The 12,983-nt window shown below is 36.3% G+C and overlaps 1 protein-coding gene across 3 annotated transcripts in view; it reads left to right on the forward strand.

Moving 5' to 3' along the window:
• cntnap2a (contactin associated protein 2a) overlaps nt 1-12,983 on the forward strand; it is a 378,859-nt gene that overhangs the window by 268,832 nt on the left and 97,044 nt on the right. For all 3 annotated transcript variants that reach the window (XM_058765454.1, XM_058765455.1, XM_058765456.1), the window contains exon 14: nt 10,125-10,281. In XM_058765454.1, the coding sequence (XP_058621437.1) occupies nt 10,125-10,281 (157 nt within the window). The remainder of the gene's footprint in view (nt 1-10,124; nt 10,282-12,983) is intronic.

Here is a 12,983-nt window from a genome sequence, read left to right on the forward strand (position 1 = left end):
AACAGCTTTAGAGCCAATCAGAATTACCTCAGTTTTATCAGAGTTAAATCTAAGGTAATTTAAAATTATTATTATAAAGCACATATTCTGCATGACCATATTCTACATCCCTAATCCTACACAATACCTAAACTTAACAACTACCTTACTAACTATTAATAAGCAGCAAATTAGGAGTTTATTGAGGTGAAAGTCATAGTTAATGGTTTGTTAATAGCGAGAACTGGATCTTAAAATAAAGTGTGACCAAAATAGCCTTAGCAAGACAAATGAGAATTGTTCAGTGTTTGAAAAATGTTTAAAATGCCATTGTGCTAAAATGTCAAAATGCTGTTAAATACAACACATCATTTGAGATATTTGTCCACCATTGGACATTGTTAGCAGACAGATAAACTAGTTTGAAGTGTTCTAAAAAGTTTTCGTAGTTGAAGAATCATGCATAAATCCATGATGAGCACAATATCTTCACCTCTCTAAACTCTGGCAGATGTATACAGCACATGATTGTAGAGTTTGGACCAGTGACCCTTCTCACCCCTGCTTGGCAGTCGTGAAGCATGTTTTGGCCTGTTATCTCTTGCCTGCCATATCAGCCCGGAGGATTTTTTTAATGACTACTGGAGATGTCTGGATATTTTGTGTTATCTGGAGGGAAACAAGGAAGCTAATGATGCCATATCTTCTGCATTACTTGTCTCTGGATGTCCAATTACCTCCTTTAAACTGAGAAGTGAGAGAGGCTTGGCTAGTGCAAACTGCTAGAGTATAAATCACTCTCTGGTCTCGCTTTAAGCCGGACAAAGTCAAATAGAAATGGCGTCAGATTGCCAGGTGGATCAATAGAGATATTGTTAAGGGAGTTTTGTCTGACAGAACAGCATCTCACTCCTGTGATAAAAGAGAGAAGGGAGTGAAATACCTCAGGGCAGGCTGGGAACAAACAGGGGAGACTGAGGAATATCTGACAGAAATGTGCTTTGCAATACTGAAGTCTTACAAATGATAGCAAATCACATGCTAACTGATACCTTAATGACTTTCTGAGAATGGAAGGTTATTTTTATTCATACCCAAAACTGAAAATTCTATTATTTACTCACCTTCATGTTGTTCCAAACCTACATTATTTCTCTTTTCTATGGAAAAGAGATATTTTGAAGAATCTTTTCATTGTCCATACAATGAAAGTCATTGGGGTCCATGGACTGTGATGACACATTTCCACAGTTATTATCTTCGATCTTTTTCCTTTTTCCCAGCATAATAATAATAATAATTCATTACATTTTATATAGCACTTTTCTAAGCACTCAAAAAGCTCTACATTGTAAGGGGGATCTCCTCATCTGGATGGTGCGACGGCAGCCATAGTGCGCCAGAATGCCCACCACACACCAGCTTACTGGTGTAGAGGAGACAGAGTGAAGAAGCCAATCAGCAGATATGGGGATTGTTAGGAGGCCATGATGGTCAGAGGCCAGTGGGCAAATTTGGCCAGGATGCCGAGGTCACACCTCTACTCTTTTTGAAAGACATCCAGGGATTTTTAATGACCACAGAGAGTCAGGACCTCGGTTTAATGTCTCATCTGAAGGACGGTATAGTATAGTGTCCCCATCACTATACTGGGGTGCTAGGTCCCACACAGACCAAAGAGTGAGCACCCCCTGCTGGCCTCCCTAGCACCTCTTTCAGAAGCAACCTAGTTTTCCCAGGAGGTCTCCCATCCAGGTACTGACAAGGCTCAACCCTGCTTAGCTTCAGTGGGCAACCAGTCTTGGGCTATAGGGTGATATGGCTGCCTAATCAATCTAATGATTTTTTTCTCTCTCTCTTTTTGAAAGTTATAGAAATGCTATTGTGGAATTTTTGAATGCAAAAATTATATTTGTTGTTGTTTTCATTCAACACTATAGAAATTTATCCAATTATGACAATTTTCACTTTTGAGAACCCTATAAAAATGTGAAAAGAGTCCATTGACTTTTCTATGAAATGTTTTATTTTTCCCTACATTCCATTTATTAATTATTTTTATTTTTTTCCAAATTCCGTTTTTTTCCCTTTTAATTTTCCTGGATTCCATTTTTTTTCCCATTTTAATAGTTATATTAAAAAAATATTAATCAAAAAGCATGTCTAATTAATTGAAATCAAGAAACCAAATCATGAAATATGTTTTAATTTTTTCTCAAATTCAGTTTTATTTTTTTATCAAATTCTGTTGTTGTTTTTTTTTCCCATCCGTTTTCTGCATTCCATTTTAACCCTCTACTGCATAGTGTTGCCGCACATAGTGTTCAGGCAACAGAAAGTTTTTGGAGCTAAACTCTGCAGGCCAGTGGCCCTCCAGGACCGAAGTTTCCCAGGCCCGCAATACGATACAAAACTATGTCTGTATCAAATGCAATACATCAATGCGTTTCAAGTGTTTTTCCCTTTTCACTTACTGATTTCTTGACATTTCTTTGACAGATTTGTGATTTTGTATTGCTCTCTGAACATTGTCCTACGATATGTGAATGGAGAATTTCCTTCGTGATTTTGCACCTTTGTAGCACAATGTTGAAAAAATATTTTGGGATGGGGGGTGAGGGGTGGTCAAAAAAAAATGTTTTATCAAAATGTTCCCAAATAAACCAAAAAATGATGTGGAATAATTTTTTATCATGTACCATCAAAATTCATGCAGTAGAGGGTTAATGGTTTCATAAAATTTTGTAAAAGAAGCATAATTAATTGATTTAAAAATAAAGATAATTATTTTACTTATTTCTTTTTTTTCAGAAACACTGTGTTGTGTATTTATATTTTTCTTGTAAATAAATTCTGGTAAATATTTTCTTCTGGTAAATATTCCTTAAAAATAATGTTTTAATAATCATTTTATTAGTAGTACTATCATTAAATAAAGTAATATATTTCTGTCATAGTTTCTTCAAGTTAAACTTTTATTTTGATTGGTTACTGTGAAGACCTTTATCAAAAGAAATGGTAAAATGCTCATGAAGTGACTCTCGGAGCAGTTCTAGAAATTGTGTTCATCTAGTCATATATTGAGGCAGCAGAGGCTGAAAACACAGCAAGTGTCGCGTGCACTTTAGTATGTATGTAGTAAGTGATACAGTGCGTCTGCGCCATTCATTCACACAGAGATACGCACAACATGCAGGATTCATATTTAAATAGTATTTTTGTGGCTTTATATTCACAGACACTAATCCATATCCTGTTTTGATTTAAGTGTACTGACCTACTTTTTATTTATTTATCCAAAATTTGGCAAATTCTGTGACATTTCGTGTTATACTGTAAATTCCATTTTTATGACTGGATTCTGCGATTCTGTCCACAAAATCCTCATCACGGAAATCATAGGGTCCTACTTTTCACAGAACATAAGGGTGAGTTAAATGATGACAGAATTTTCATTTTTGGGTGAACTATTTCTGTAATAATGGATATTAGGTGTTTACCTGTTCACTTTGTCATTTTTATAGCTTTTTCCCTCATATAAAAGACAAAACATGAATCTACATATAGAAGAGTGAGGCGATTAAATCCAGATGAAATGTGCAACAGATCTTCCACAATGGAACTTTGCAACTCACCAGGCCACAACTCTCTCTCCATCTCAAGATGTTTTTTGCCGTTATCACCCTGTACACATTATGATAATGTTTTGTGCACATTTAGTCACCAGAGACATCAGCATGCAAGTCTGTGCTCTACTAATTCCTCTATATTTCATTGAAAAGCATCCATCAGTGTGTGTCTCCTCGCACCTACCGTAACAGATAAGCTCGATAAGGCCCATTTATCAAGCCGTTCTCTATTTAAGGAAAGAGAGAGTGCCGATCAATACCAGGCTCCCACTGGGGTTCATTCTACACAGCGGGTTGTACTGTCAGCGAATCATTATGCAACAGTAATCTCCCCAACTTGTGAAAAGAGCCGTCCATGTCCTCCAGAGAGAAGCTCCTCAGCCAGACTGATGATGAGATGAATTTTCGATCAGTGCCAGGTTTCAATGTGGGGGCCGCCTTTTTTCCAGGAGGAAAGCAGTGCTCTCCCAATTTAGGTTGGTCTGATGAGCTCCTCTTCCTGGCTATCGTGTCAGACTTTCCCCCGGGAAAGGCAGACAGGCGTTTCGTGATGGACAGCGACGTGAACAGCCGTTCTGGCTCTGAAGAGCTGGCTCTCACCACTGTGATCCTCCTGACAGGAAAATGAAGCTGTCATTCAAGGTCCTGATGTGTCGAGCCAAGATCCCAGCATTTACATGTGGCGGCAGGGCTTTCCTTCTCACATGAAAGGTTGGAAGAAAGACGTCACTCTTTTTTACATCACTTAGATAAAATGGGACGAGGCACGAGGGGACCTTAGAGGAGACAGGACTGATAAAGATGGAGGGACGTGTCCTTTGAAGTGACAGAGAGCTGCAAATTTGGAAAGGGATGGCGTAATGTGGGTCCCAGGCAAGAAGAACTAGATACAATGGAAATGAGATTTGTGTCTCACCGATCGATTTTTCTGGGAGGGATTGAAATATTTGTGCCTGGATTCTGTTGTTTGGGGGAAAGAAAGAAAGGGAGAAAGTGTTGGAAATGTTGGCACTGAAATAGAATTTGAAGTTTCATTTATAAAATGGCTCTCAAGGCACATCAGGCTCATTGGGGAGCCATACTCATGCAAATACAGTACGAATCTCGCAAACGAGACCAATTCTTTGTGTTTTCCCTAAACAGCTGTTGCTGGTCGTGAGTTTCTTTTTCCTTGCTTTCGTTTGTCACAAAAATCTAATTAACCTCCAGCTTATCGTTATGGAGGAAGTGATATGTAATATCCTCACTGGGGTTTGAACAAGGTGAAAATCAAACATAGACTGTAAACCCATACTATAGGGGGCGCTGGAACTAGTTGTCACACTTTTTAGACAAATAAATATTTTCTCAGGGTTAGTTGGTTTTTGAAAGTTAGTTACAGCATAAAGTCTTGGCTACAAAAATAACTATTTCACTATGTCCATACCAAACGCCACACAATTCCAGCGACAAGCAATTTGTCTGTCTACACCATGGCTATGCAACTCGACAAAATCAATCAAAAATCACAGCCAATCAGAAGCATGTGTGAGCGGGCTCTCGCTGGAAGCGCACTCCGCTCCCAATGAAAAGGATAAATGTATAATCTCATTCATAAATATTAAACCTTTTGGTCACACTTTGGACTATTTTAAGGTCCAACTTTTGCCTCAATAAACTACTAATTTGCTGCTTATTAATATTTATTGAGGTTAAGGTATTGGGTAGGATTAGGTATGTAGAATGTGGTCATGTAGAATATGTGCTTTATAAGTACTAATAAATAGCCAATATGTTAATAATAGGCATGCTTATAAGCGACTAGTTAATAGTGAAAACTGGTCTCTATACTAAAGTGTTACCAGCCTTTTTAACATATACTGAGGAGTGACTGATACCATCTTTGTTATGAAATACACAGTACCTGAGATTATCATTGTCATAGTCTGTATGTTGTTGTTCTAGCCACGACATTGCAGAAAATAGAAACAGTTTCTAAAATAGAATCCCCTGTCGCTCGTCACGTGTTGATGTCATGGTTGGTTAGGACAAAAACTCAGATTAACATGGAAAAGATACCTTTTATCGCCCATTGTGTGTGGTTAGGACACAGCGATATTTTTATTGTTACTGCCCAGGAAAATAGTTATATTTGACAGGGTATGTGGACACACTATGCTTGACACACTATGTGGAGTAAATTTTCACAATTTAACAACTGTTAAAAAAATTGGGATCAATAATCAATAATTGGGATCAATAATAATTTTTTTTAAATAAGTAAAAGAATATATTTTTAAATAAAATAATACCTTTATTTAGCACAAAATAAATTATATGCTGTTCTTTTTACTTTATATTAATCAAAGAATCCTGAAAAAAAAAATTTGAAAATGATTTTTGAAAATATTTGAAAATAGAATTGAAAATAATTTAATTTCTTTTAAATTGTAATAATATTTCACACTATTATTTAATTATTTATTTGTATTACTGTTTTTACTGTAAAAGTCTTACCGACCCCAGTCGATTCATCAGTTTCAATTAATTGATTTATCAATATTTCATGATCCTTCAAAATTTTTGATTCCGATTGGCATTTTATATATATATTTATAGATTTTGATATATTTATTTTGTGACATTAATGTAATTGGACTTTACCCTTTATAATTGGACCGAAATCTTTATACTTACTGAGCTTGCAGCCTTTCCTGAGAGTCCGGAGTTGCCAATCTTGTTTACACCTGTTTAACGATCATTGAGTTTGGGTTACAAATGGATGATCAACTCAGTTTCAGAACCCAGCAGGAGCACAAAAAGAGCTCCATCTCCCTGTTAAATTAGCTTGGCCCGACGGCTGTGTTTCCAGCCAAGAGTGAATGGAGTGATTGATTGAGCCTGGTGTGAGCCGAGGTAAGGGAAACAGGAAGCAGTCCATGCAGATAACACTGGTGGAGCAAACTCTATTGGCCCTAGAGTTTAATGAGGCATAGACTTCATATTGCAAATCACCACAGACCCCCGGAAGGCCAGGTGAGGCGTGCACATGTGTGTATTTTGGCCATGTTTTTTATGCACCTGCATCAATCCCAGCATTCCCGGTTCAACGGCATTTCACGAGTACCAGCTGTACGGCGTGTGTCAGAGACCACTCACCATCTGTCATAATGTGTGTCCATCACAACAATGATGGGGTTTTTTCTTCTGTTGTTTGCTCATTTTTCTTGTCGTTCATACTGGTTCTCTCTGTCTGGCTGCTGCTTGGCATCTCTTCAGTCACTCGGGGAGGTTGGCTTCCTGCCTGCAGTCTCCATGTGCGGGTCCCTCCTGTATCTGTCAGCCCTGTCGGCTAAGGCTGAAATGTGCTGGTCTTTATTCTCGGCTCCATAGTGGAATAGCAGGAGTCTTTGCTGCTAATCAAGTGTGGTGGAGATGAAAGTCTTTGAGCTGATGGGACTGTCTGCTCGAACTGTGGATACGTTTTATCCTTTGCTCATTTTGGGATTGTTTCGTTGAAATCTCTGGAGATGAGGGGTAAATCAGTATCATAGATTTATCCCACACTGAAAGTTTTTCTTTTCACCATTTGTTTTTGTTATACAAAAAGTTTAGTCAGTATTTCTTCATGCAATAGATGTTAATTTGGAGTGAAATTACATAATTTTAACACACTTTATTTATTTATTTTGTCTTATTGTTTTGCTATTTATTTGAAAACATTCTGAATCTATTGTGTGTACTTGTTTGTATGAGTATCTTTTTTTTTTGTACATTTTAATCTGAGTCATTTAAACATCATCATGATGTGTCCTTTTTTGCTTTACAAAAACCAAAAACCCTTTGTCAACAAATATTTTTTGTCTTACATTAAATGGCCTTTACATTGAATTTTTTAATTACATTTAATTATATTTTTTAAATATTTCCTATTTGTCATATACATACATTTAAAAAGAAATGATGTATAATTCATGCCAACAAATAATACCTAAGGCCCCATTTACACTAGTGCATTTTCGTTTTAAAACGCATAACTTTTGCTACGGTTACGCCTGTTGTTTACACTACTCTGGCGTTGTCGACCTCGGTTTCGACCTTTTCAATGAAAAGATGTCAAACTGTCAAAAAGACCAAACTTTGACCAGATTTTCATTTTTTGGATGTTCAGAACATAGTATTAAAAATGTAACAGCATAAACAAGATACAACATAAGTCTGAAGTAATAGCATATATTAGTAGAATTTAGTAAATATTGAGTAAACTTTTCAGAAGTTACAGCTTTAGACAATGTTAATAACTTTCTGTTTTAGAGCTTGTTTAATGCTCTTTATTTTAATTTGCTACTATACAATTGAATTCTGAAGCAGTTCTTTCTACATTTTTCTATTGTTAATGTCTTTTTCTTTCCGTATTTTTATCAAAAGTATCGTTAGTTGGAATAAATAAAATTTTAAATATCATGTGCCTCTTTCCATTTTGTGAAATCCAGAACCCTTTTTCAACAGAGATTTTCATCAGTTTCGTTGACGAGATTTACACTGCCACAGCAAAGCACACTTTCTATTTTAATGTAGATGTAGTCACACATCAAGCATTTGCACAGAGCTCTATCACACAGCACATTTTACATGTATTTCCCCTGGAGCTGCCTTGCGGAATCAAGCTTGTTTTAAGTAATTAGGCTCTTGCATATATGCCAACAGCAGCCAACAGTGTGTCATCTGTTGAAATATAGTGTTTTAACTCAATGATTGTGAGGTTCCAATGATTTTCAAACAGATGCAGCATTCATCTGCAATTCATCTCTCTGCAGGTTAATGAAGTAAATTAGGGAAACTATAGTTTTGCCATGAGACCGTGTGTGTTTGTGTGTTTCAGTTTCTGCCTACTTGTGTGTACGTATGCATATGCATGTGTGTGCGCTGTAGTCACAAGCTTGTGTGTATGTATGCCTCTAGTGCACTTGCCAGCTCTACACTGTGTTTGGATTGTCTTGTTTCCCTCTGTGCATGCAGATGTGGGCATTTGCACGCACATCAGCGCTTGAGAATGGCAGTCCAGCAGCCCCTAGAGGTCCATGCATGCTCCCAAAGAGCCAAGTGTTAATCCTTTTGAGCGTGTTGTGTCTTTACACACGGAGGGAATTAGTACTCGTATCTGTGGGCTAGACCGTAAAGTACTCTTCAGATCTCAAGCACTGTAATTACTGTTGTCTGCATGTTATAAGCAGCCATCATACAGCTGTTCAGAGATTCAGTTCTGTGTTGGATTCTGTAGCTGTGCTGGTGTTCAAACAGTAGAGAGAATGGCACTAGCATTGGCAAGGTCATAGGTTCAATTCCCATGGAATGCATGAAATGGTTTAAAAAAAAACTAACTTTGCAGTTAACGTTTTAAAATTCACTTTAGATAAAAGGATATACATGTGTATGTAATGTAAATGGGGTAAATTTGGAAAAAGGATGGTTGCCTTTTTTGGTGTGTGCTATTTATGTATAGGGCAGCCTTTTAAGAACAAAATAGATCTATTTAAACAAAAATGTCCTTGACTCAAAAGGCTTACTTGACCATGTTTACATCCTTTTTACTCAACTTTGAAACTGCAAACCTTTTATATTTAAAATGATTTAATTCTGTGCTGGTTATGCTGGATCTAAAAATGTTTGTGGTATTATTTATTTATTTAATCTGTAGTCTCTCTTACATGCAGTTATTGGCTAATGTTAAGAGTCACCCATGGACAAAGATTCTTGGAATTCATTTGGAATTTATCGATGGATGGTTGGATGGGGAATGATGGATGGATGGATGAATGAATGAATGGATGACACATTAAAACAATGGATGGATGGAATGTTAGAATGGTGGATGGATGGATGGATGGATGGATGGTTGGATGGAACAATTGAACGATGGAAAGATTGATGGGTGGATGGAATGGTAGAACGATGGATAGATGGATGAATGTATGGATGAATGTTGGATGGATGGAATGTTGGATGAATGGATGGATGAAACATTAAAATGATGGATGGATGGATGGATGATAGAATGGAAGAACAACGGGTTGATGGATGGAAGGTTTCGATGGATAGATGGACAAAACATTGGATGGATGGATGGTTGGATGGAATAATTGAACGATGGAACCATTGATGGGTGGATGGATTGGAAGAAAGATGGATAGATGGATGAATGTATGGATGAATGTTGGATGGATGGAATGGTGGATGAATGGGTGGATGAAACATTAAAATGACGGATGGATGGTTGGATGGAACAATTGAATGATGGAACGATTGATGAATGGATGGAATGGAATGGGAGAACAATGGATGGACGGAACAATGGAATGATGGAACAATTGATGGATGGATGGATGGATGGATGGAATTTTGGATTAATGGATGCAATGGTAGAACAATGAATGGATGGATAGAATGGCAGAATGATAGAATGATAGATAGATACATTAAAATGAAGACATAATGAATATAAATGGTGTGCTTTCCCTGTCTTTTATGTGTTTGCAGATGGGACGCCTTACACATGGTGGGTCGGCCGCGGTAATGAGAAGCACTTTTACTGGGGCGGCTCTGTGCCAGGCATTCAGAAATGCGCATGTGGCATTGAACGCAACTGCACCGACTCCAAATACTACTGCAACTGTGACGCCGACCAGAAGCAATGGTAAGCCACACATTATCTGAGTAGCAATATGCTGTTTCCATGGCGATCACCAAAGCCAGTAGCTAATTATGAGCTTTGGACTAAGTTGCTATTTGTGAGTTACTGTCCTTCTCGGCCCACCTATCAAACTTAACAGAGACAAGCATGTCATGTTCCCATCTGCCTTATTGTCTCTGCGTATTCATTAAACACCGGTATCTGCTGCGTGACGCAGTTGTCTCGACCTCAGCGCTTGTGCAAATGGCAAACAGATTGTGCTGATAAAGAAGTTTAAGTAGAGCCAACCCTGATATTTCTATCAACAAAAGCTCTGGCTGGTGTGTTCAGTGGCTTTATTACTAAAGAGAGCTGTGGGCGATATTGCAGAGGAGGGGAACGAGGTCATTTGTCAGACACTCTGATAGAATTGTCTGTAATGCATGTGTGCATGTATTGCTTTGAGACACATTCATTTACATCCTTTCTAATGGGTCTTTATACAGTAGCTGGTAATGCCAGTCAGCTGTTAAAGCGCAGAGAGATAAACAATCAATCTTAACATCACAAACTCCATCTTAGATTTGCAAAGCAAAGAAAAGAGAAAGTCTGGTAGTGTTACCATTATCACAGCACTTTCATCTGGGCACAGTTGTTTTTTGAACCAATCAGCTGAGCAGTACAATATCAGCTACAAGTAAACACTGCATCTGCAACATCATAAAATCACAAAACTGATTGGTTAATGGCACCACAAGAATGCACAAAGGCCCAAACACTAAAGTTATAACCATTGTTGTTAACTGAAACTTAAACTATTAAAAATATATTTTTCTGTAACAAAGCTAAAATATATATATATATATATATATATATATATATATATATATATATATATATATATATATATATATATATATATATATATACTGTATATAAATATTAAAACTTGGCCACTAACTGAAATAACATTGAAGTACTAAAACAAACTGAAATAAAAATGGATTAAAGCTATATAGAAATATTTTTAAAAGTCATAAAAAAGACAAAACCACATAAAATTAATAAAACTTTAAAATGAAATCTTTAACCATAAAAGCTCATTCAAAATATTAATAAATGCTATAGTAGTAGATACATAATACTAAAATAACACTGGTGTAATGTAAATAAAGTAGTCAAGGGAAATAGTCTGTTTCATGTTTCTATGAGCCATACAAAACAAAATTGGGCACCAGTGTGAAACATTAGCAATGTGTAAAATGAATTAAACAGAATGCACCTTTTTGCCCACAGTGTGTCTAATCAGAATCAGAATAAGAAACACCTTCACTGCAAAGTACCAACAATGACAGTAAAAATACAATAAATAAATAATATTAACAAGAAACATTAGCTGAATTTCCATTATCATTCAAATTGCTTATATTGAAAGTTCGAATTGAAAATATGCCTAAACATTTAAATTGCACAAAAAATCACATATATCACAAAAAAATAAAAAATAAAAAATAAAAAAATATGCATGAGGTGGTTTTTCAGGCAATTCGAAAAAGAGGAATATTTTGAAAAACTGCAATGGAAACAGTTTTTCTTATTTACAGGTCACCTGGTGTACGTAGAGTTACTTGAACATTCTTTAAAGATGGTGTGGTATGTTTAAAAAAATATATAATGCAAAAGAATTATGGGAGTACTGGATTCTAAACAACAAAAGAAATCCACAATTTATCAAGACCTTGAAGCAAATACTTCAATAGGGAGGAGGGCTTCAAGAAGCTGTGGCAAATATTATGCTCCAAGTGGAAAGCTCTCCAAAGCCCTGTTCACACCAAGAACGATAACTATAAAGATAAAGATAAAGATAAAGATATTAGCATCCACACCAGTGAATGATAGCAGCATTGATTTTGATTGGCTGTCAATGTTTTTATCATTCATCAGCTGGAAAAAAATCACTCTGAGAGTGATTCCAACGATATCGTTTCTCTGTACCTTTATCGTTATAGCTGTGGTGTGGACTCTGCTATTCTACAATATTGAGAACGATTTTTAGAACTATATCTTTTTCGTTACCTTTGTAGTTTTCGTCCTTGGTGTGAACAGGACTTGACAGAAGTATCTTTTGGAAAAGAGAAACCTCTGCAAAAGCAGTGCTGATGGAAAAGAGAAAATGTTATTCATGTATTTCAACCTACTTGGCCAGATACTTTCAAATAGTTGCATAGCATCGTTTAATGGAAACATCATCCTTTCGCAATATTTTCTTATCAACATTTAGAAAATATTTGTGCAAATCTGTAATGGAAACCAGGCTATTGTAATGTAAGATAAAGTAAAAAGAGTTATGAGAAAGTTATGGAATAAGAAGCAAAAGAAAAAATATATATAATATATTTTAGTTCACACGAAAAATAGGAAAATAAAAAAAGAGACATTAACTCTACATTAGTGCAGGAATTATCTAGGCCATGCTAACAAGCTAATCCATTAGTGCTCACATGTACTGTAGTACTGAATCATTCATACTGAAAAGTATTGATAAAAATAGTTAAAAAATGATTTTTCTGCCCAATGTTTGCTTGTCCTGTACATTTTTATACATATCAGAGTATTGCACTATTAGCTTAGCAACATGCTAATGTCAGACTGTACTGAAATCAATTAAGTTGTGTTCTCTCTTGCAAGCACTATTTTTGTGGCATGTGGAGTTGTTGCCTATGTAA

Source organism: Onychostoma macrolepis, chromosome 24, assembly GCF_012432095.1.
Source record: "Onychostoma macrolepis isolate SWU-2019 chromosome 24, ASM1243209v1, whole genome shotgun sequence".
NCBI classification, from domain to species: Eukaryota; Metazoa; Chordata; class Actinopteri; order Cypriniformes; family Cyprinidae; genus Onychostoma; species Onychostoma macrolepis.